Source organism: Ornithorhynchus anatinus, chromosome X1 (genome assembly GCF_004115215.2).
Source record: "Ornithorhynchus anatinus isolate Pmale09 chromosome X1, mOrnAna1.pri.v4, whole genome shotgun sequence".
In the NCBI taxonomy this organism is placed as follows: domain Eukaryota; kingdom Metazoa; phylum Chordata; class Mammalia; order Monotremata; family Ornithorhynchidae; genus Ornithorhynchus; species Ornithorhynchus anatinus.
Window position 1 is genome coordinate 17,892,820 of NC_041749.1, and position 24,717 is coordinate 17,917,536.

General features: G+C 47.8%; 1 protein-coding gene across 7 annotated transcripts in view; it reads right to left on the minus strand.

Moving 5' to 3' along the window:
• The window catches only part of FBXO38 (F-box protein 38), a 65,064-nt gene that overhangs the window by 39,922 nt on the left and 425 nt on the right, over positions 1-24,717 (minus strand). Inside the window, exons 1-7 of one of the 7 annotated variants that reach the window (XM_029050153.2) lie at positions 23,745-24,042; positions 15,106-15,344; positions 13,760-13,824; positions 6,614-6,802; positions 4,128-4,261; positions 1,172-1,335; positions 673-838 (exon numbers count right to left, since the gene is read on the minus strand). In XM_029050153.2, coding sequence (XP_028905986.1) covers positions 673-838; positions 1,172-1,335; positions 4,128-4,261; positions 6,614-6,741 — 592 coding nt within the window. In that variant the 5' untranslated portion in view covers positions 6,742-6,802; positions 13,760-13,824; positions 15,106-15,344; positions 23,745-24,042. Of the gene's footprint in view, positions 1-672; positions 839-1,171; positions 1,336-4,127; positions 4,262-6,613; positions 6,803-13,759; positions 13,825-15,105; positions 15,345-23,744; positions 24,043-24,717 lie in introns of those variants that run through there. The other 6 variants (XM_029050152.2, XM_029050157.2, XM_029050154.2 and 3 more) reach the window with 6 other exon arrangements.

The following is a 24,717-nucleotide window of genomic DNA, read 5'->3' on the forward strand; positions in this document are numbered from 1 at the left end:
CGCAGAGCAGTTAAGTGGCTTGCCCAAGGTCACACAGCAGACAAGTGGAGGAACCGGGATTAGAACCCATGACCTCCTGACTCCCAAACCCGTGCCCAAATCCGCTACACCACACTGCTCCTCCATTAAGTTCTAGAACACATTTTCCAAGATAGCTGCCATTTTAGTCTTCAAGGGAAACTTTTATAACTCTTTCAATCACCTAATCCAAGTAATCGATGAATTGTATTTATTGGGATGATAAATAAATCTAAGTAAATACAGAGCGCCTTGTTTAACACTGGCCGAGTAAATGCCATATTGACAGGCCTATTTTAAATGGTACCGACGATCCGTTACGACCGGGGATACTTAGGAAGGCGCATGAGAGGAATACTCGTTCCTCTGAAAAATCCCTTGTGAAGAATTCCATTTAGCTATATAGCTGTCAGCACTTTCATCCATGGTACCATTTTTCTCTATCAATCAAAATGCTCTTTACCTTCCTTTCCCATCCTTAGGCCTGATTACCTACCCACTATGGGAAAGATAGATAAATTAAATTAAAAAAAAAAGGAAGTCACTGATAGGATGGCAGATTTGCAAGAGATTGGGGGGGGGGGGGGAGAAGGGTGTGTGTGTGCTTGGGAGTGTAGGGGAGGGAAGTGTGGGGAGGCAGAATCGTTTACTTACCCACTAGATGCAAAGTTTGGATCTTAGCACCTATGGGAATTTTTAGTTTGTTTTCAGGGGGGATTGGAAAAGCCCCATTACGATTTCGAAACTTCCCCAAAATGTGCACTTGAGGCATGTACGTCCAAATGGCTTCCACCAGCTCCAAATGTGAGGTTTCGACACCCTATATTGCAGCCCAAAATAAGCACGATAAAAACGTTCAGTTGATGGCTACAAATTATTTTATCCCACAACAATAAACAATAAAAAGAGTATGAGGTCTCTCTTTAAATTAGGCTGTTTCTTCTACTTAAAAAAAGAGAACATTAAACATCTGCTGCTAGATAGACTCCTATAAAATGGAGCAGAACTTCAATTTCAACTTCTATCTGGTCCCCGAGAATTAAACATAGGGAAGCACGCTAAAACTCTCAAACGCTTCTATCGGAATCGCCTCCTCGGTTGAAGACTTCAGGACAACAGGCAAACGGTGAATTTTTCCAGCAGAAACACGCACCAGCAAGTTAGGACATGCCTGTAGGGCTTCCAGGACTCCAGGGATGCTGAAGGCTTGGTGGCCACGGACCCGTCGTCTCTCAAGGTATCTGGGATGAAGGCCATACAGCTGCTCGATATCTGGCATCTTCCTCAGCAGGGTTAGGAAACTGGAATCTGTGAAGCCTGAGGAGGAGGAGGAGAGGATAAAAGCCTGGACGAGAAGGGGTTCCATTTACTACTCAAACCGACCCCGTCTGGTGCCTGCCACAGTTCAGAGCTCCATGAACTAAAAAAGGAATATGGGCTGGCACAAAGATTGACACAGACTCTACCTCAGCAAGGCACACCCTTCCCCACTATCTCTATTCCTTGTGGGCAGGGAACGTGACTGCTTATTGTATCGTACTCTCCCAAGCGCTTAGTACAGTGCTCTACAGACAGTAATCGCTCAATAAATACGAATGAATAAATGAATAACACCCCTTCCTCCATAACCTAATCCAGAGTATCTCTGATCGGCATCTTTCCAGGTTTTGCTTTGGTTTTTTTGGGGTTTTTTTTAAATACTTAAGTGCTTTCCACGTGCCAGGCGGGTACTAAGCGCTGGGGTAGCTACAAGCTAATGAGGTTGGACCCAGTCCCTGTCCCACAAGGGGCTCACAGTCCTAATCCCCATTTAACCGAGCAGGCAGAGAAGTGAAGCCAATTGCCCCCGGTCACCCAGCAGACAAGTGAGGGAGCCGGGATTAGAACCCAGGTCCTTCTGACTCCTGGGCCCGTGCTTGATCCATTAGGCCGGGGTGCCTCTCTAAGATCTTCCTTTTCTCCCCTCTCCCGACCTGGCCCTGTCCTCTTAAGAGACTTTTAACAATAGTGTTCGGGTAGAGATGAAGTTGAAGGGCCAGACAGAGGCTGTTCCACCATCAGGGAGTCAAACAAGAGGGAGTGGAGCTGACAAAGTCAGGCATCTCTGTGGCCTGGCGGACCATCTTACTCTACGACAAACATATAGGGCGGGCAAGACTGTGAGCTCGAATGCGTCTGGCCTGTTGATATACTATACTCTCTCCCAATAGCTCAGTACAGTGCTTTGCACACGGAAAGCGCTCGATAAATACGACGACGAATGAATGACGACTGAACACCACATACTCTAGATTCTACGATTCTCACTAGATTTTAAGTTCCTCGTGGAGATGGATCACGTCTCCCAACTCTACTGTACTCTCCCAAGCGTTTAGTATGGTGCTCTGCCCGACACTGAGTGATCAGGTAAGAAGCCAGGAGTCTAAGAGTAATAACTTTCTTTTTTAAAAGTCATCTGCGACGGGGCCCTTTATGCAATCTGGCAGAGTTACCTGCTCACTAATGGCAAGTAAAGCATCAGACCTGATGAATAATGATGAAGTCCAAAATAACTAGATGTCCCAAAACCAGGTCTTTTAGCTCCACTTACTTCTGTGCACTGATCCTTTGCTGGATAGGAAGGGAAGGAGATGGCATTTTCACTAAACGACAGGAAACTTCGGCGCTTTCCGGCCGTTCTGCCTTCTCCATTCTAAATGGATTTCTTTTCCATTTTCTTTCCTTTCTAAGGGGAGCCAGCATTGTCCGGGCCTTAGAAAGGAAAAGGAATCCATTCTAAGGTCTGGACAATGCTAGCTGGAAAACGTGGGAGGGTGTCGCATAATCAGTTTAGCCAGTTGGCGCGCACCTCTGAATATCTGAGAAGCAGCGTGGCCTAGTGGATAGAGCATGGGCCTGGGAGTCAGAAGGATCCGGGTTCTAATCCTGGCCCTGCCACGTCTGTTGTGTGACCTAGGGCAAATCATTTCATTCATCTGTGCCTCAGTTACCTCACCTGTAAACTGTGAGCCTCATGTGAGACAGGGACTGTGTCCAAACTGATCAGCTTGTATCTACTCCAGCATTTGACAGAGTGCCCGGCACATTGTAAATGCTTAAGAAATACCATTTTTAAAAAATATATTTCATCATTCTACACTAGGTTCTCCCTCGGGTATTTACACTTGCCCACATTCTGGGAACGTCTCAAACCAACTCCTATTTTGTAAAACTAAGCTCACTTTTTTATACTTTTTGCTAAGTACTTACTATGTGCCAAGCACTGTCCTAAGCACAAGTCAGGCCAGACACAGTTCCTGTCCCACATGGGGCTCACAGTTTCAGTAGTTTAAAATATGTTCACCCCAATTCCAAGGGGAAAGTGAGGGATGCATGGATCTTTGATCCACCGTTCGTGAATGTAATCTTCACAATCCCTCTTTGAGGGGGGCAAAAAGAGTTGGTTTTATTAAGGCTTGAGCGGCTCGAGCCTTTGGTCCTTTCCTAAGGGACAGGAGAGAACAGGCAATATCCGTCAAAAACGGTAGCCAGGCTAGAGTTGAGGGCATGGGGCCTGTCGGGTTCTCTGGAGACCTCATCGCGTGGGGTGGAGGTGCCGCCGCTTAAATTCCGGAGACCCTCACCGCTGACTCAGAGCCCCCCGACGTGAGGCTCCCAGGGCCTCTTGAGGCAGTCGGGGAGAGCAGCAATATGGCCAGAGGCGGCCCGGTCTAGTGGAAAGAGGACCTGGGTTCTAATCCCCAGCTCTGCCAATTGTTTGCTGTGTGACCTTGGGCAAATCACTTGACTTCTCCGGGCCTCCACTGTAAAATGGAGAGTAAATACCTGTTCTCCCTCCTACTTAAGCCGTGAACCCCATGCGGGACAGGGACCGTGCCCGGCCTCATTAACCTGTACCTACCCCAGCGCTTAGGAGAGTGACTCGTAGTGAGTGCTTAAATACCATAAAAATAATTTTAAAAAATAAAGAGAAGTGCATTTTAGGGGCAGAGGCTGGCACCAGAGTCTCAGGAGCAGCCAGGAGGTCACGGTGCTCTTTGATCTGCCTGCTAGGTGTTGCCAGGGCCTAGAACGAAACATCTCAATGCCTCGATTAAATCATCACTCACCCGTTGGCATATATTCCCACCAGTGACCTGCACACAGGTCAACAATCTTCACGACTCTCAAGTACAGGGTCACTGCCTCCTTCAGCTTCCGTGAGAGGCATTCCATGCACATGATATCCTGCAGAGGGAGGTACCTTTGTGAGAGAAAGAAACTCACATTTATCAACGGCTACTTTCCCCGCATCTTTCCTCCCCACAAAACAATCACTCGACGTGAAACGGCAGTATCTCTCTTCCACAGTTCTGGTTTAACTCTCAGTTACATCGCATCACCTCCAACCTTTTCTACCAATCGATCCATGCTATTTATCAAGCGCTTACTGCGCTCACGCCACCATACTAAGTATTTGGGACCGGACGATACAGTAGAGAAGGTTATAGTTACGATTATATTTGCTATACGTGTCGGGCGTTGCGCTAGGTATGTGACCCCTTTCCACTGACAGCTTATAGGCCAGAGTAGGAGACTGACGGTATAATATATTACGGATATATATGTTCACAAGTATCATGGGAATGCGGTGAAAATCGAAGTGCTTAAGGAGGTACAGACCAAGTGCACGGGTAACACAGAAGGGAGGGCGGGGAGAAATGACGGTTTTCTGAAGCATTCTTCTCAAACCCATTTTACACCTAACCTCATTATTCAATTCCAATAACTACCACCCAAAATACACACCCACATTCTGACCACAAAACCACCCAATTCTCTTCTCCCAAACACTCTCTGTTCACGTTTAACTCCATCTATCCCTTCAAAACCCCTACCCAAAAATTCGCCACATTTTCTATTCTCAGAACCTATTTTATCTGAGTCTTCAATCCTTCCCTGATAACCCAATCGCCACTCATTCTCATAACTCTTAAGCTTCTCGCATTATCAACCATCTTCTAATTTCTCATCCTTAAGCTAACTTATTTCTACCTTCGGAAAGTACCTCCTTTCTTCTGCCTTGGCGCCCTTCGTATTTACTCTCGTTCAAAAACATCTTAATTTAACAAGCAGACACGCTCACAGCCACTCGAAAGGCATGTACTCTATTCCTTGGATTCTCTGCGACTTTTTGGGACACTGTTCTTGGCACTGACACGCTGGGAAACCTCTACCTCATTTAAACAGTTCACGGGCCAGTGGACTAACCTAATCTACAAAGCAGCCAATAGTGGCTACCCAACTCCTAGCTGAAACTCGGGCAAAACGGTATCGCTCCGCTGAGCATTCGTGACATGCCCATGCCCCCCTGCTCCAAACCTCCCTCACCCCCAATCTCCCGATATACACACTAGCCCCAGTGCGCTCAAATTACAAATCCCAGCAGCTGACAAAGAGAGGCACACACCCTCACCTCAGATGGAGAGCAACTGCAATCGTCCCATCAATCTGACGGTGAGACTGGCAAGACTGCAGAGGCTTCAGGCTGGGTGTGGCTCTGTGCTCTTGGGGCTTAGCTGTACAGACTGAGCTTTGTGGTACCTAGATCACCTTCCATTATTGCCCATTTTTGATTTCCGCCCTTGAAATTTCCACTCCTGAACCTCTGCTGACCGCTGAAAATCCTATCCCCTACCCCGCTCCCAAATGGTTCAAGGTGGGTCCAAACCAAGCCTGACTGGAACAGGCTGGCAGTTTTTGATCCTACTGTAGATAAGAAGGCAACCCCAGCACTTGTCTTGTGTCAGAAGTGTGGAACACACTGAACCTCTGGCCCTAGATTGAGCGCAGATGAGTTTGGAACTGCCCCTCTTGAGATTTAGCGCTACTGGCCCATCCACCGTTGGTCTCCGCTTGGGCTGCTGGGCCTTGGGGAGGACACGGGGAGGCATTTTGGCACAGTGGAGCAGCAGCCAAGACGGCTGTGTCTCTCAAGTGGCATCAAAGAGAAGCAGAGCGTGGTCCTGGGAGTCAGAAGGACCTGGGTTCTGATCCCGGCTCTGCCACTCGTCTGCTGTGTGATCTTGGGCAAATCACTTCTCTGGGCCTGAGTTCCCTTATCTGTAAAGTGGGAATCAAGACTGTGAGCCCTATGTGGGATGGGGACTGTGTCCAACCCAATTTGTATCCATCCCAGTAATCAGTACAATACACAATAAGCACTTAAAATATAACACAATTATTATTATTTTCATCAAAGGTTGAACTCCTACTTAGACTGTGAGCCCCATGTGAGGCAGGGACTGTGCCCAACCTAACTGATGTGTATCTACCCCAGTGCTCAGAACTGTGTTTGACACCTAGTAAAAACTCAGCAAATGCCATTTAAAAATGAAAAAGGTAATTCAAGACCTGCCTTATTGTCTGAGCTACCAAAGGAACCAAAGGAAGCATGGAAATGTGACCCATACGTTCCCCAGGACTTTTCTCTTGGTCACGAGCATCCGGATGAAGGGAGAGAGATAAATATCAATATCAGAGCACTCTACTAAGCCCCTGAGAGACTACAAGGGAGTCCGATCGACCCAGACCCTTACAGATACAATCCTCTCACCTAAAGATATGGCACAGGACTTCATGGGAAAGCTGATTCATGTAATCTTTTGGTTCGTCTAATTTTGCGGCCTCAGAACTCTCCTTGCTCACGGAGCACGGCTTCACGCTTTTCCGTCTGGGTCCCATCCTTGTGACGACGCCGGGAGGAAGAGGCTAATCTCCACTTTGTCACTTGAGTTCGGCACAGCTGAAGGGAGAGAGGGCGGGGAGAGAAGGATGTGAAGGTGTTCAGGCCAATGCCCACATCATTTTCCCCAACATGTACCGAGCGGGAAGTGTGCGCACGGGAAACCATCTGTCCTTGGGTTTAAAGGACTCTCAGAAGTGAGGTAATCGCGGTTTACATTTTGGTGACTACTGAGTCCGGGAAAACAGGAACGGGGCACTTAACGGGACAGTTCGTCGGCCCCCCCGCTACTCCGATGGCCGGGCTTTCGGCCGGCCTTCCTCCCAGAACCCCCGTACTCCAGTCGTGGGAAGAACTCTACTGAGGGACAGGGGAGATGCAACTAAAAGGACTGCAATGGAGTGCCCCGCCAATTCCCCCTTTCTCAACCAGACGCAATCACGCTAGCATCAGCTACACTTTAATGCCCGTGGCACAGCACTTTGGAACACACAATAGTGACAGGCACAATTCCTTACCATCGAAGATCTTACAATCAAACGCAAGGAGGTGCCAGGAACGGGGCTACTGACTGTTGCATTGTACTCTCCCAAGTGCTTAGTCCAGTGCTCTGCACACAGTAATCCCCTCTCCCAGCCCCACAGCACCTCTGTATATAGTTATAATTTATTTATTTTTTATTAACGTCTGTCTCCCCCTCTAGTCTGCTCATTGTGGGAATGTGTCTGTTTATTATATTGTACTCTCCCAAGCACTTAGTACAGTGCTCTGCACACTAAGCGCTCAGTAAATACGACTAAGCACCCAACACATTATTGAGACAGCTGGACATAAATTCCCCCTACGCAGTAGCACTGACTCAGCCAAGCCTGCTCTTCCACCTGCCGCCAGAACAAAGTCCTGCTCTTAAGGGAGGAGTACTTGGTGGCCAGAACTACCGCACCCTCCCACCCACGCTGGCCCCGTGCCAGAAGTCCTGCTGCCTCCAAATTAGAGGCAGTTAGCCCTTCTGTCCTGCTCCCTAATCGTCCTTGAGAGGCCCGCAATACAGAGAAAGGGAGCAGAGAGGACACCGTGACGGCGTTGTAGATAGAAAGAGGGCAGAGAGAGCACTGTGAGTCGAGATGCAGAGCAGAGAGGGCCCAGCTGGCAAGGGAGAGAGCTAGGGAGGTCACGGGGGGACGGTTAAAGGCATGAAGGGAAGGAACAAGAAAGCCAAGGTACAGGCCTCAGGGCAATAGCTTACTAATGAAAAAGATGGAAGCAACATGATCTAGTGGATAGGGCACGGGCCTGGGTTCTAATCCAGGCCCTGCCACTTGTCTGTCGTGTGACCTCGGGCAAGTCACTTCACTGGGTCCCACTTACCTCCTCTTTAAAATGGAGAATGAGACTATGAGCCCCAAGTGGGACAGAGACTGTTTCCAACCTAATTAGCTTGTATCTACCGTAGCGCTCCGTATGGTGCCTGGCACATAGTATGTGCTGAACAAGTACCATTAAAAAAAAAAAAAAAGAGGTCACAGAAGGTCAAAGGATCATTGGAACCCGGAAACATGGAGGAAAAAAACTAATCATTTTGCAATACCTATTTATGCGCTCACTATGTGCCAAGCTCTTGTAACATTTGGGTCTTGTCTTATGCTGTCCAGTTGTCTCCAACCCATAGCGACTCCATGGACACAACTCTCCCAGAATGCCCCAACTCCAACTTCATTCTGGCAGTGAATCCATAGAGTTTTCTTGGTAAAAATACCATAGCGGTTTACCGGCGCCTCCTTCCACGCAGCAAACATGAGTCCCCGTTCTCGACTCTCTCCCGCGCCACCGCCATCCAGCACAGATGAGTTTTGAATAGATACACGATAAACGGATCGGACACAGTCTCTATCTCACGTAGGACTCACAATCTAAGTTGGAGGGGGAATTGACACCTTATCCCCCATTTTACAGATGAGGTTAACTGAGTTACAAAGAAGTTGGGTGACTTGCCCAGGGTCACCCCGCAGGCAAGTGACGGAGCAGGGATCAGAACTCCAGTCCTCTGTCGCCCAAGCCCATGCTCTTTCCACTAGGCCACCCCGCTTCCTCCCAGGAAAACCGAAAGATGGGGAAAAGGTAGGTAAAAGGAGAGGAAGAATTAGAAAGACAAACCACAGAGAGAAGACCAGAGGGGAAGAGAGGAGTAGCTGGGAATGAAAAATGAGTGACAGAGATACCGACAAGACTAGAAGTAAGAACACGGGAGATACGGAGAGGAAAGAAAAACTACCAGTAAAAGCAGAGAATACAGATTCAGGAAAACATAGGAAATATCAATAAGGGGCCCAATCGCTCTCCCTTAGCCCCATATGGGACATGGACTCTGTCCAACCTGATTACCTTGTCTCTACTCTGGCACACGGTAAAAGCATAACAAACACAACAGCTATTATTATTATGGCACATAATAATCAGTTCTCTTTTATGTTCATGTTCTTGTTTTGTTAATTGAGTGCTTTGCCTTATCATGCTTTCTTTTCCCTGTATATCCTACATCAGTGCCCCTTACACAGGTCAGGGAATGTGTCCTATTTGCTATCCTTGTGCCTTTGCCCAGTGTTTAGTACAAATCCCATAACAAATGCAATAAATAATAAATGATAGTAGAAGGACATATTAAATCAAAAAACCACAGCTTAGATGTCCCTTTGGACTCAGGAAAATATGCCTCAGGTATACAGAATATCAAAGGCTTAGCCAAGAATTAAAATGCCCATCAATCCATGGCATTTATTGAACACTTACTGAATACAGAGCATCCTATTAGATGCTTGGAAAAATACAATCAAGTTGGTAGACACTCTACCCACATGGAGCTTACGATCCAAAAGAACACGTTCAAATGAAAAATACAAATAAATGCAAATAAATGCCTGAGAAGTACTCTTTCCTCCTAATTTGCAGATTGTACAAAAGCTTCTCCTTTGTTAGGTATGACCAGATTAAGACAGATTCCTTCTGGTCTGCAGACAACAAGAGACTTGTACTGCTCAGTGTTTTCGTTTTTGGTTGTTCTAGTAGATTGGACTTCTTCCCATTTCTTATTTACCAATGAAATGGAATTGCCAGAATTATACCCATCTGTAAGTATGGAGCCAAGGGCATGATATCTCTAAAAACTCTACCGAAACTTTAGAAGGGATGGCTAAAATCAGGGATGGGCCAGCAAGGGCTGTACTGTACTCACCCAAGGGCTCAGCACCGTGTTCTGCACATAGTAAGCACTTAATACCAATGACTGATTGATAAAAGTTGCCGATACACCCTCCGCTCCACTTCCCGGTCACTCCGCCCCCTTGCAGCCTCTGAGTCTCCGTTTCTCACCGGGAGTAAAACCTCAGAGTGGCAAAAAACACAGCTTCATCCCCTACAATTGCCATTCTCGAAAATGTTTGCTCCAAGTTTGCTCTGGCCTTAACCATTTCCACTAAACACATTTTGGTCTTGTGCAGATGAAAAACGAATCAAAATGTGGGAATGAGAACTCGTAGAAACATTCTTGTTAACTTCATTTCTTGCGCAGATAAGCCAAGGAAACCAATAACCATTCTTTCCTATTCCGGATGCACGGACACTGTGGCCTTAGGTAGAGGCGGGGAGCGTGCAGGCCTCAGAGCTGCCATCTTAATAGAGAAATAGTAAATCTAAAATGTAAACAAGGTAGACGGCGTGGAAGGTTTATTCCAGAGAGCCAGATCTCGCCCTCCACCCTGCCTTGCTTCCATCTATCCCTGGAGCAATACTGCTCCCTGGGGAGGATGGCCTCTAAACTGTAAGATCCTTGTGAGCAGAGAATGCGTCTACCAACTCTGTTATATGGCTCAGTACAGTGCTCTGCATATCGGTAGCACTTGAATACCATAAAAAAGGGGAAAAGAGTCCTCTATAGAAATTGTATAGAATATATCTCATGTAATTATATAACAAATATAATATAGACATAAAAAGCATTTCATTCATTGTCATATTTATTGAGCGCTTACTGTGTACAAACCACTGTATTAAGTGCTTGGGAGAGGACACTATAACAACAGATTCCCCTGCCCACGACGAGCTCAAGGTCTAGAGGGGGAGACGGACGTTAATATGAATAGATAAATTAATAAAATACAGATATATACAGATACGTACGTATGTGCTGTGGGGATGGGAGGGAGGATGAATGAAGGAGCAAGTAAGAGCAGCACAGAAGGCAGTGGGAGAAGCGGAGAGGAGGGCTTAGTCAGGGAAGGCCTCTTGGAGGAGATGTGCCTTCAGAAAGGTCTGGAAGCGGGGGAGAGCAATTATCCGTCTGAAATGAGGAGGGAGGGCCAGAGGTAGTATGTGGGCCAGAGGTCGGCAGTGAGATAAGCACTTCCACATCAAACAGAAGCTCCTCATCATTGGCTCCTCATCCTTCACCTTGCCCCTTCTTACCTCTCGCCGCTACTACAATCCAGCCCGCACACTTGGCTCCTCTAATGCTGACCTTCTCGCTGTACCTCAATCTTGTCTATCTCGCCCCCGACCTCTCGCCTCTGTCCTGGAACGCCCTCCCTCCTAATATCCATCAACTGCTCCCCCCACCTGCTTCGAAAGCCTCACTGAAGACACGTCACCTCCAAGAGGCCTTCCCTAAGCCCTCCTTTCCTCTCCTCCCACTCCCTCCTGCGTCGCCCTGACTTGTTCCCTTTATTCATCTCCCTCTTACCTCCGTCAGGCTCCACGGCATTTACGCACATGCCTGTAATTTTACAGGAATATTCAATAGTATTTATTTATTGAGCGCTTACTATGTGCAGAGCACTGCACTAAGCGCTTGGAATGTACAAGTCGGCAACAGACAGAGACAGTCCCTGCCCTTTGACGGGCTTACAGTCTAAGCGGGAGTCAAGGGGAAGAACATCTCATAAAAACAATGGCAACTAAATAGAATCAGGGCGATGTACATCTCATTAAACAAAATAAACAAAATAAATAGGGTGATAAAGATATATACAGTTGAGCTGAGAGTACAGTGCTGAGGGGGTGGGACAGGAGAGGGAAAGGGGGGAGAAGAGGGTTTAGCTGCGGAGAGGTGAAGGGGGGGTAGAGGGAGCAGAGGGAAAAAGGGGGGAGCTCAGTCTGGGAAGGCCTCTTGGAGGAGGTGAGCTTTAAGTAGGGATGTGAAGAGGGGAAGAGAATGAGATTGTCGGAGGTGAGGAGGGAGGGCGTTCCGGGACCGCGGAAGAACGTGGCCCAGGGCTTGACGGCGGGATAGGCGAGACCTACCTCCCCCTCTAGACTGGAAGCTCACTGAGGGGAAGGAATGGGTGTTGCTGTTCTGTACCCTCCCCAGCGCTTAGTCAGTTCTCTCACAGTAAGCACTCAATACAATTGACCGACTGATATAATAATGACGGTACTCGTTCGGCGCTTACTTTCTGCCAGCCACTGTGCTGATAGAGAAGCAGCGTGGCTCAGTGGAAAGAGCGCGGGCTTGGGAGTCAGAGGTCACGGGTTCTAATCCGTTCCGCCGCTAGTCAGCTGTGTGACCTTGGGCAAGTCACTTAACTTCTCTGTGCCTCAGTTACCTCATCTGGCAAATGGGGATTAAAATAACTGTGCGCCCCACGTGGGACAACCTGATCATCTTGTATCCCCCAGCGCTTAGAACTGTGCTTTGCACATAGTGAGCGCTTAACAAATACCGCGATTTACTTTATTTTATATGGCATATATCCATCTCCCCCGTTCTCGACTGTGAGCTCGTTGCAGGCAGGGAATATCACTGCTTAATGTTGTACTGAACCTTCCCAAGCACTCAGATCTCTGCTCACAGTAGGCGCTCAATATGATTGACTGACTGAGATGATTGATGGTCTGACAGGCCAGGCCACACCTTCCTCCTGCCCTCCCCGATACAGCCCCGTACCCTGGAGATCAGCACCCGGTTTCCCCTCCCACCCCGACCTGTTGCTGTCACCATGGCATCCCAGGCCCCGAGGCCAATTAACTCTGTCCCCCAGACCATCTCCTCCACTCCGTCTTCTCTGGAATTCAGACGCGACCCGGGAAAGTTCACCGGTCAATTACAAATGAAGAATTCCTGCTGCTGCAGCAAATCGGATTTTTAATTCGGGCTACAGACACTGATTGTCAGTTGAAGGATGTGATAGACAAACAAATCACGGTTTGACTCCCTAGAGTGAACGATGACCTGCCTGCTTTGTCTTGGCTCAAGCTTCTCAGAGTTTTAGACAAATCTGATCCAGTTAGCTACGAACCTCACACAGAGCCATTAACCCACACATTTCGACAACCCTTTAAACCCCTTTAACTTTCCTGTTTTTTTCATGTAGAAACCAAATACTTCTGACCCTCAGCCTAATTAGTGCATATTATTCAGATCATTAACTGGGTCAAGAACTGCTCAAGACTATCTCCTTATAGCTTCTTCACCCCGGGGCCAATCCTAATGACTCACGAGCAATAAAACACAAAAACAAAGCTAGTAAAATTTTATCTTTTTTGCAAAGAAATGAGACTCACTCCTATAGAATGTTGTTCTCCTGGCTAGGCCATCTAATGAACTTAATTAGGGCTATAAGCCACCCCTAGCAAACACCTTAGGGCAGTGTGGGAGAGGCAGAGAAGAGAGGAAAGGGGAACAGAGAGGGGAAGAAAAAGAGCTGTTTTGTGTGTTTTTTTAAAATAGCTGTCCATTGGCCTTTTCAGATTCCGGGTGGTACAGACTGCCTGTGAGCCTTTTATCTCTAGTACATCATTTTTCTTCTTTGTATTTTCGCCTTTCTTTCATAGTCAGTCACAGAAAATGAGCCCTTCTTGGGGCAGACAGCCTGCGTCTCATCTGATTTCCTCCAATCTACCCCAGCCCTGAGTACAGTGCTTGGAACATAGGAAGTACTTAAATACTAAAACCATTATTATTTCATCCCGAATTTCCACGAGTCCCTATTATAATGCTTTTGCTTCTGCACTCTATCATGATCCTACCTTTGCATCTGAATGCCGGCAAATAGCCGTCCTTCATCTCCAAGGGCTTGTTCACAGTGTTCTTTCTGCACACCGGGAGAGCTCAATAAATACGACTGCTCCATTCACGGATGCCGCTACTGATCGATCAATAAAATGCATTGAGCGTTTACTGTGTGCAGGGTAATGAACTGAGTGCTTGGGAGAGGGCAATGTAACAGGGATGGTAGATACATCCCCAGCCCACGACGAACTAAGATCCTATTCGTGCATACCAACGGGATGGGTGAACAGACAAAGGTGTGACGAACACACTTTGCTGCGTGGTCTGCCATTACATTGTGCAATAGAGGTTGGCCAGACCCAATCCCGTGGGGCAATAGATAAGAGGGAGGCAGAAGGGCACTTTGTCCAATTTCTCCCCCGCTGGGATGCGTTGAGAGGCAGTGCGGTTTAGTGGATACAGCACGGGCCTGGAAATCAGGAGGACCTGGATCCTAATCCCGGCTCCACCGCCTGCCTGCTGTGAAAACCCCGGGCACGTCACTTCACGTCTCTGTGCCTCAGTTCCCTCATCTGTAAAACGGGGATTAAGACTGAGCCCCATGTCCAACCTGATTTCCTTGTATTGTCCAACCTGATTTCCTTGTAATAATAATGTTGGCATTTATTAAGCGCTTACTATGAGCAGAGCACTCTTCTAAGCGCTGGGGGAGATACAGGGTCATCAGGTTGTCCCACGTGAGGCTCACGATCTTCATGCCCATTTTACAGATGAGGTAACTGAGGCACAGAGAAGTGAAGTGACTTGCCCACAGTCACACAGCTGACGCGTGGCAGAGTCGGGATTCGAACCCATGAACTCTGAATCCCAAGCCCAGACTCTTTCCATTGAGCCACGCCTTGTACCCACTCCAGAGCCGAGGACAGGGCCTGGCACATCGAAAGCGCTTAACAAATACCACGAGTAAAATGATTATCCTTAACCGTGCTGCTCAGGATAACTCAGAGAGGCCCTCTACCCCCTCATCGGTGACTGAACAACCAACATCCCGAGTCACCTGCTTGCTTAGGATTTAATTGAGGGGCCGGGGAGGCCCACCTCCCTCCCTCACCCTCCATTATCTGGATAAGGCCTGGAGTTGCCTTTCCTGTTTTGGAGGCACCTACCCACCCACTCGGCCGCTGGCTCGGCCCCACCGTGACCAGCAGTGGGACGCGAGGGGACAGCGGGCGTCTGTACCCTCCCTGCTGTGCCACTGCCGCTTTCTTTGCCACTGTGGAGCAGCGTAGCCCCCACACCCTCCGTGCCAAGACTGAGACCTCGACCTCTCTGAAATTCAAGCACTGGACTTTCACCTACTTACCGGAGATGGACTACACAGAAAGGCTACTAATTCTCGGGCCAAAATGGATGCCGAAAGGGTGGCAGGCTTGTGGAATGCCGGCGGAGAAAGCGCAGCAGCAGAAAATCGGGTGATACAGAAGGACATCCAGTCTCCGGACAACTCGGACGGCACTTTCCTTCCCCTCCTACTCAAGTGTTTTGACGGACTTGTTCTACTTAGCACAGATAGTGACTCGCTAAACCACTAGCACTTGGTGCCTGTTTACAGAGAAACACCATGTTCAAAAACAGTACACAGAAAAATACAATTTAAAACTTTCCATCGACGGTACGTATTGGTATTTGATCATTACTGTATTTGCGTCTGCCCTGCTTTTAAAAATACTGACATTATTTTTGGCCTTTTTTGTCTTGCGAACACCAACCCATTTTACTTCCAGGGGAAACTAGGCTTTATTCATCATTTTCATTTAGCGTCGTTTTCATGAAACCCATCGAAGAGTCCTAATTGAGGCACAACGGTGTAACTTTAAATAAGAGAAAGGGTTGGAGAAACTCCTAAATGCGACAAAGAGTGGGAAGGACGTTAACGATATAAAATGCCACGGCGGATTTGGAGAACTCTAGGAGACAAATGAAACTAATACGCACCTTCGTTCTTACCCATTCACAAAATATAATGGGTTAAGGCGTCATTAGCTCAAATGTAGAGGCCCTTCTGCGCTCAAATTTGTCTTAGGAATTGGGGGGAGATATGCTGAATTCAATCCTAAACATTCAGAAGTATTTCAGGCTGAGTCAAGCCCAGGGTGAACCACCCATGTCCACTTCATTGTTGATTATCTAGGGCATGTTCAAATCTGTTTATCCATGCTCTCCCTGACTTACCATCCCTTATCTTTATCTGTTCACCCTTTGGCCAGTTCCCTTAGATAGAAGGGAGATGTTACGAAACTCCTTTATTGGTAGGGGAGAAGTAGATTTGGTACTTCAATACTGATCTCACTTTAGCATGAAAAATCTTCTTCCCGCTCCAGCAGTCCTTCCCCTCTGTTAGCACAAAAAAACCAAGACTGTCGAATATTCATTATTGACAGGGGGGAAATAAAATAGTGTTCACCAGGCATCTGAATTAATAAAAGCGCTCTGGTTTGTAACTTTTCTTAATACTTCTAATACTTGGGTCACAGTTTCTATTTCAATAATTAAAATGTGGGATAAATTGGAAATCGGATAGACTTGCTGCCATAAGTGAACTCCGAATGTATGCATCAATAACTAAAGTAGTTGATGACATTTACTGAATGCTATGAGTAGAGCACAATATAACAGATTTGGAAGACACAGTCCCTGCTCACAAGGAATTTTTGGGTCTTGGGGGGAGAAGGGTGTATTCAATTATTCATGTGACATAAGTGCTGTGGGGCTAAAAGTGTTGGGGTGAATAAAGGGCACATATCCAAGTATAAGGGTAATAGGGGGAAGAGGAAGCAGGAAAATGTAGAGGCCTTACAACATGGGCAGGGCCTCTAGAAGGAGATGCTATTTTAATAAGGCTCTGAAGGAAGAATGATCAGACATGAATAGTAGTAATAATAATAATAATTGTGGTTCTGGTTAAGCCCTTACTATGTGTCAATTCAAACTTATTTACTGAGCGCTTACTGCATACAGAGCACTGTATTAAGCACTTGGGAGAGTACAATAAACACAGTTCCTGGCCACCAAGAGCTTACAGTCTAGGAGGTGAGACGGACATTAATATAAATAAATTACAGCGCTGGGGCAGATACAAGATCGTCAGGTCGCACGTGGGACTCGCAGTTTATGGTAGTGAATCCCCATTTTGCAGATGAGGGAACCGAGGCACACACCTAAAGTGACTCGCGCCAGGTCACAGCGGGAAAATGGCCGAGCTGGAGTTAGAACCCAGGAACTTCGTCTCCCAGACCCATGTTCTTTCCACTAGGCCATGCTGCTTCCCAAGGGGGAAGGACAGGGAGGGAGTTCCAGGCCAGAGGCAAGGTGTGGGTAAAGGGTTGGCAGTGAGACGGATGAGATCGAGGGACGGTGAGTAGGCTGGAGCTGGAAGTGCCTTCTGAAGGTTCACGTAGCCTCACAGGAATGAGGAAAGCCTTCCATTAAAAGCTCCTAAATTAGAAAATGCTGAATTCAGCTGCAAATTTTTGGCTGTAGCACTCCGAAAACCAAGTCCACTCGGTGTCGACCATCGACAGAAAGTCTGCCTCTGCTTAAAGTCGGGTACATCAGGAAAACAATTCCGAAAATTCCCTCGTCAATGAATGAACTGTCCTGTATATAGGAAGTCCTTGGCCTGATGGCACAATTAGTTCCTGAAAACTGTGTCACGTTAAAAAAGTAGCTGGAACCAATTTGCCACAGGAATAATGTTATAAATGAAGGACCGGTGACTGAAACAAGGTCGGATACGCTGTCTTTTCAGAAGTGACCCCAATTTAGAGTGGATTAATAGAGTTAGAGTATGATATTTATGGGTTTAAAGAGGTTTCGCAATAAGCTAGCTGATGTTTACTTTGCCAGAAGCAAAATGGATCCAATGACCTTCTCTGGTCATTCCACATGTCACTCGGGTTATCCTGACCTTCCCACCCTCTTCAAACTGTCACTTCATTTCCCCCGAACTTTAAAAATTACTTCTTTTCCCCTTTCCCAGCAGTTCCTGTGCACAGCCTAGCCACCTGTACCTCCAGAGCAAACGTCACCAAGGAAGTACGTGTCGTAGAGCCGAAACTGAGGCGCTGGAAAGCTGAAAGGGGGGAAATTTAGTTCTAAGTACTGTTCACTTGAAACTCAATCCTTCTGAAATTGAGTATTTCCTGTACCCTCGGTTTCCAACCACACCTGCACCCACAGATAAGGTTGGCTGTCAGCATCTAATACAGATGATTACTCTCTGTAGATCTTGCTATCAAATTGGTGCCAGTTTACAAGCAGATTCTAATTGTAGGTACTCCCAGGTCATCTTGATAGTTGAAGGACAAATGGGGCTATTCCCTGCCATTAAATGTTTGTCTACTCAAAAAGAGCAATAGCCTACCTAATTCTGAAGTAGCTGGACAATGGGTCGGTGCCTATGTGCCTGAATACACAATTACTGTTAATTTTAAATTAAGTTACTTGGCCAGGAAATCTGGCAGCTCAAGAGAAGGCAAGGGGGGAAAAAGAAGGATATTTTCTGCAGTGTGATGGCACGGTAAATTTCATACAGCAAATTCTGGCATGAGAATCGCAATGAAAAAAATCCACGTTCTCAACTTCAGATGACAACAGTAGACAACTTAAAAGTAATCAGCGTTTTACCGAGAGGAAGGAAAAAAACCCTAACTATCCCATCTGTCACAAAAGTCACTTGACAACCACCTCCACTTGTGACCTCACCCAAGTTCTGTAGGAGATTCAGAGGGGTAGGGGATTTTCAAAGCTCTCACGCCAATCTCCAAAATCCCACTTGCCTGGCACTTTCCTGAAGCGCTCTCTGTCCCCTGCTGTTGCTTGGAAGCTGCAGCAGCTTTTAAATGTCTCATCCTCATCAACAACATAACTGAGTGCCTACCACGCACACAGCACTCTACCGGGCACTTGGGAGACAACAACAGAGATAAAAGTCATGACCTCTGCCCTCGGGGGATTTTCAATCTAATCGATCATATTTTCTGCGCACTAAGTGTGTGCAGAGCACTGTATAAAGCGTTTGGGAGACAATATAACAGAGTTGGTAGACACGTTCCCCGCCCACAGTGAGCTTACAGTCTACAGGGGAGAGAGAGGAAGGGGCAGTTTTAGAGGGGGTAGGCAGAAAATTAAGATACAGCTGTTAAAAGCCAGCCGGAGTATGCAGTCAATAGAGGAAGTCAAACTGACCAATCACCGGGTACAGATGTGCTAAGGTTGGCTATACCAATCACTGGCACTTAGTGAACGCTTACCACGTGCAGAGCACTGTACTAAGCGCTTGGGAGGGTACAACCTAAGAATCGGTAGAAGCATTCCCTGCCCATGATAAGCTGACAGTCTAGAAATGTACGTAAACGTTACGGTAAGCTGTTGGGATGACATGGCCTGAGATGAAAGATAACTTGGGCCAGCAGAGTCGAGGATGAGCTTAAAAGGAAGGAGGATGGAAGCAGAGAGATCAGGGAGGAAGTGCAAACAGTACCTTAATCGGGGGGGGGCCGAAAGTCCTAACGCGTAGAAAGTTTCGATGGAGGGGAAGGGGCAGAGTGGTGAACTATCGTACAAGAAAAACCGGCAGGTTTTGCCACAGACCAAATAAGACGGAAAAAAGACAAGGAGGAGTCAAAGACGACTGGGAAGACGGTGGGGTCAACGGAGAAGGGAAAGTTGGGAGGAGTGGGAAAAAGGGGGAAAATGAGGAGTTCTGCTTTAGCCTTGATGAGTTTAACTAGGCAGCAGGACTAGAGAAATGTGAGAACGTGGGGCAAGAGAGCAGTCCAGGCTGGTGAAGTAGAAGAGGAAGTCAACTGCAGTCACTTGAGTGAATAAGCATCCCGAGCAAGTGAAAAGTGAGACCCAAAACAGAATTTTGGGGGCTGAGGCACGAGGACAATGACGAACAGGAGATGACCAGTACGCGTTGAGTCCAGGAAACCAAGAAGGGACGCTTCCAAGAGCAGATCGTCAACGGTGTCAAAGGCGGCCAAACGGGCGAGGAGGGCTAAGAGGGTCAGTTTACTGCAAGCCCACTTTAGTTGCTCGTGAACTTGGCCTGCAAAGCAATTGGGGGGTGGTGGGGAGCTGGTTGACTCTAAACCCTCCTTAAAAAGGCACATCTAAGTTGCCGGGACTCTCGGAGCACAACGAGGGTAACAGTAACATCAGGGAGGCAGCCAAGAATAATCAATCATATCGATTGATCGCCGACTGTGTGCACATCACTGTACTGAGCACTTGGGAAAGTACAGTCTAGAACTGGTACACCCGTTCCCTGCCCAAAACGAGCTTCTGGCTCAACGGTTTTCGGCCTGAAGTTCTGCAAAGGACCCGGCCCCACAAAACTTCTCATTCGCCCACTCAACCACCTCGGTAGGCTTTTAAAAAGCATGTGTTTTACAATCGGTTAATAAACGACTGCCTTAAAGAATGAAAGGAGTCTTCCCCTACCTGTCAGATCTCCCTAGAACCTAGGAGAACACTAGCATCCCCATCTCTGAGAGTCGGAAACAAAGGCGGCAAATGCCTGGTCTACCCAACCTGACTGCAGGAAGGACGGAAGGGGAAATCCCAGGCATCAGCCCACAGCCTCACCCGCTCGCTCGGAATCCCGAGTCTTTCCTAAGCCTGCCTGACTCAGCTTTCAAGAGTTCAGGGGCAGCTGAACGGCAAGAAAGCCTTACTCAGCAGGGTACGGGGATTAAGTACTTGGCCTTGCTCTTAAATAGCTCATTCCAAACCCCAGCCGAGAGCCAGGATAGCCCTAGGAATCCCAAGAGAGCCAGTGGAGCAGCCCAAACTCAGAACTTAAGAGCCTAAGAAACACTTCTTCGGTTTCCAACTTTTTCCTGCCCGGTGCGCAGCAAAATTCACCAGCGCACTAGGTCTCGCCCTTTTTCTTGAAATCGTACTTGATCAGAAAGGCTTGTTAAATAGTCAACGCAGCTGCACCTGGGTACTGACCCTGAGATGAGATGGATGGGAAGTGTTCTGCACTGGCACAGGCTGGGAGAAAAGTCGAGGGAAATCCCCCTAACGGCCTGACTCCAGAAGCAGCCGCTTCTCCCCTTTAACCCTTCTCCTAATCGTCACGAGACATTTCCGACTCTCTCTCCTCGGCACCCTTAGGCTCACTCCAATACGGAGGAAACCATATCTACCACCTTTCGACACTGCTTCGGGGAGAAGCGGCTCGGCTTAGTGCCGAGAGCCCGGGCTTGGGAGTCAGAGATCGTGGGCTCTAATCCTCGCTCTGCCGCTTGTCGGCTGTGTGACTTTGGGCAACTCACCTCACTGGGCCTCAGTTACCTCATCTGTAAAATGGGATGAAGACTGTGAGCCCCACGTGAGACAACCTGATTACTTTGTATCTATCCCGGCGCTCAGAACAGAGCTTGACACACAGTAAGCGCTTAAGAGAATACCATCATTATTATTATACCTATACAGGATCGCCCGTTCATCCTTACTACACACGATGCCCCCTAAGCTGCCTTCAGGAAGGTATTTAAGCTATTTCAGCAACTCATCCTACTCCACACTTCTCATATGTAGCAACCAGCTGGAGAGAGATCGATTACCACCAAAGCAATGTCAGCTGCCCCAAAGCTGTCCACATTTATACATGCCACCTCCTCCTAAACCCGGTCCCTCCCAACCCCCATTCTTATATCTCACTCTATCCTCCCTCTGGTCACTAATGGTCATCTCCTTACGCCACAATCTATTTCCCGGCCCTGCTTACCACTTCCTCTTTAAGCCTCTTCTGCATCCTCTAAATACCCCAATCCCAAGACAGACACGCTTGCTTTCTCTTTCATCCTCTTTCTGGGTAACTCTTGAACTGTTGTCTTTGTGTTTACAAGGGATGGTTTACCTCTAGACTGTAAACTTCCTGTGGGCAGGCAACATGTTCTACCAGCTCTGATGTATCACACTCTCCCAGGGCTTAGTACAGTGCTCCGGGCACAGTAAGTGTTCACATGCTACTCTGACCGATTGGTGGTGGTGGTGGGACGTGAGATCGATCCATCAATGGCAGATACTTCCACATCCGACCCCACGCACGCCAAGGCTGTTCCCTGGATCGCAGTTTAGTCCACTGCCGTTTACGATTCTGCCTCCGCTTCACAACTCTTGCCCCAACGCATATTGCCGTATTTCCAGCTATCTCCCAGCATCCCAGTCTTTGAATCATTCCTCAGGTTATCCACAGTGCATCTCTTCTGCTCATGCTACCCGTGTCTAGTTTGATTATCCCGTAGCTACCCCTTGGCTCCTCATGAACCCTTAATAAATGCCATTATTATCGAAGTCATTCCATTGCAGCTGTTGGATTGCCCCTCAGTCACCCATATTCTGCATTTCTGGACCAGTAGAGCTGTTGCTCTGCCGGCTGATTAGCTATGTTCTAAGTCTTGGCCATTGCAAATCCTAACCCGGTTCATAACCCTCATTTAAACACGGTCCCACACCCAAAACAATATCTAAAGTTTAGAGGTCTCCCCTTTCTGATTTCTTAGGCTTCCTGAAAGGCATGGGCACTCTTTCCTCTCAATTCCAGCTGCTTTCACTAATTTCTTAATTTGCATTCTTCTCCAAGAGCACAGTTTTATGTGTCTCTTAAGTAAGGCCACATCAACTTTTGTTCATTACCCACAGCCTCGCCCCCTGCTTTCTAGATTTTGACATCAGGCCTTCCTTTTCTACCTACAACTTGGAAGACTTCAGTTTTCAAGTCAACAACTTCACTGAGGGAGACACTTCTCATTTCCTCTTTTCTTTCATCTTTCCTATGGGTGTAACACTTTTCAATTTCCCCACAGAATGAAATTCACATCACTGAACCTAACTTCACCTAGTTTACTGTAGTCATACCTTACTCCACATTCAATTTCTTGTGTTTACCCATCCCCTTCTGGTCCCTATAGGAATTTCTAAAACCACTAATAATAGCATTTCTTAAATGCTCATGTCCTCCAAACCGTGGTGACTGCTGGGGTAGGGACAAAACAAACAGATCATCCACAATCCCTCTCCCACACAAGGCTTACAGTCGAGGGGAGGGGGAAAACAGGTATTTAAACCTGTTTTACAGATGAGGAAACCGAGGTAAAGAAGTAAAGTGGCATGCCCACGGTCAAACTGGAGCAAAGTGGCAGATCTGGATTAGAACCCATGTCTTCATGATTCCCCGGCCTGTGCTCTTCCCAGTAGGCCAGGCTGTTGCCCACGCGGCCCTAAAACCAGAAGTGTGAGATATCTTTCTGCCCTCTCTATTCTCTTTACACATCCAGTCTGACTGGAGGCCTTCCGCTTCTTCCTTCTCAGTAACTTTCTAAATCGTTCGCCCCCACCCCCGCACTACTATTTGGACCAAAGGCTACTCATCACAACCAGGTAACTGGCCGATCAATAGTATTTACTAGGCACCCAACCCATCGGTGGTATTTATCGAGTGTTTACTGGGGGCAGAGCACAGTAGTAAACACCCGGGAGAGTACGATACAATAGAGTTGGTAGACACGATCCCTAGCGGCGGGGTCCTGAGCGAAATGGACATTCTTCCAACTGGTATTCCTCTATTAAGCCTCTTAAAGTCAATCCTCCATTTTGATCACCTCAACCCCTCTTTAAAACCTTCACGCCTCACTTCCACCCACCTCATCAATTCTGCCCACAACACTACGATCACTTTATTCTGCCTTAAAGGTCTCATCGAGGGAACTTTTCAGGAGCTACCATTTACCCATTTCTTTCCCCCTTCTCGCAACTCATTTTCTCTGAGGCTTCAAAGATCTCCCCAGAATCATCCGCTCCAACTGCCAGTTGGGGTCCGGACACTCTACCCTCCACCATCCAAGTTCTTCTTATATCCTCACCTCCCCAGTGCCTCCCTTCAAAAATCTTCCCAAGTACTGGGCCGTTAAACACTCAGTCATTTACCTGTCTTTCTGTCTCAGAGTATCAGCTCGGGGAGATCACAGAGCATTCCTTCTCTTTTTCAAAAACTCCCCGGGTTGTTGTTCTGCACGGGAGGTTGTTTACTCAGGATTTCTTGGCCTCAAATGTGCCACCTGGTTTAGAGTTATGATGCTGAAAGCATGGCAAGGATGATTTCAAGATGTGGGTCCCTGCTTAAAAGCTCACCTGATGGGTGTTTTCCTTGGGGGTAGGGGACAAGGCGAGGCAGAGATGCAGAGAGAGAGCGAGACAGTGGCAGAGAGAGACAGACAGAAGTAGAGAGAGGGGCAGAGAGGCACAGAAGCAGAGAGAGAGGCAGAGAGACAGAGGCAGAAAGAGAGAGCCAGAGGCAGAGAGAGGCAGAGGCAGAGAGAGAGCCAGAGGCAGAGAGAGGCTGAGGCAGAGAGAGAGACAGAGGCAGAGACAGAGGCAGAGGCAGAGAGAGAGGCAGAGCCAGAGAGGCAGAGCCAGAGAGGCAGAGCCAGAGGGAGAGACAGAGCCAGAGAGGCAGAGCCAGAGGGAGAGACAGAGCCAGAGAGAGACAGAGCCAGAGAGAGAGACAGAGCCAGAGAGAGAGACAGAGCCAGAGAGAGAGACAGAGCCAGAGAGACAGACAAAGCCAAGGACAGAGGCAGAGGCAGAGAGGCAGAGGCAGAGAGGCAGAGGCAGAGAGACAGAGAGGCAGAGAGGCAGAGAGGCAGAGAGACAGAGAGACAGAGAGACAGAGGCAGAGAGAGAGACAGAGAGACAGAGAGACAGAGGCAGAGAGAGAGACAGAGAGACAGAGGCAAAGAGAGAGACAGAGAGACAGAGGCAGAGAGACAGAGTAAGAGAGACAGAGGCAGAGAGAGAGACAGAGGCAGAGAGAGAGACAGAGGCAGAGAGACAGAGGCAGAGAGACAGAGAGAGGCAGAGACAGACAGGGGCAGAGGAGAAGAAGAAAATGTGTGTGTGT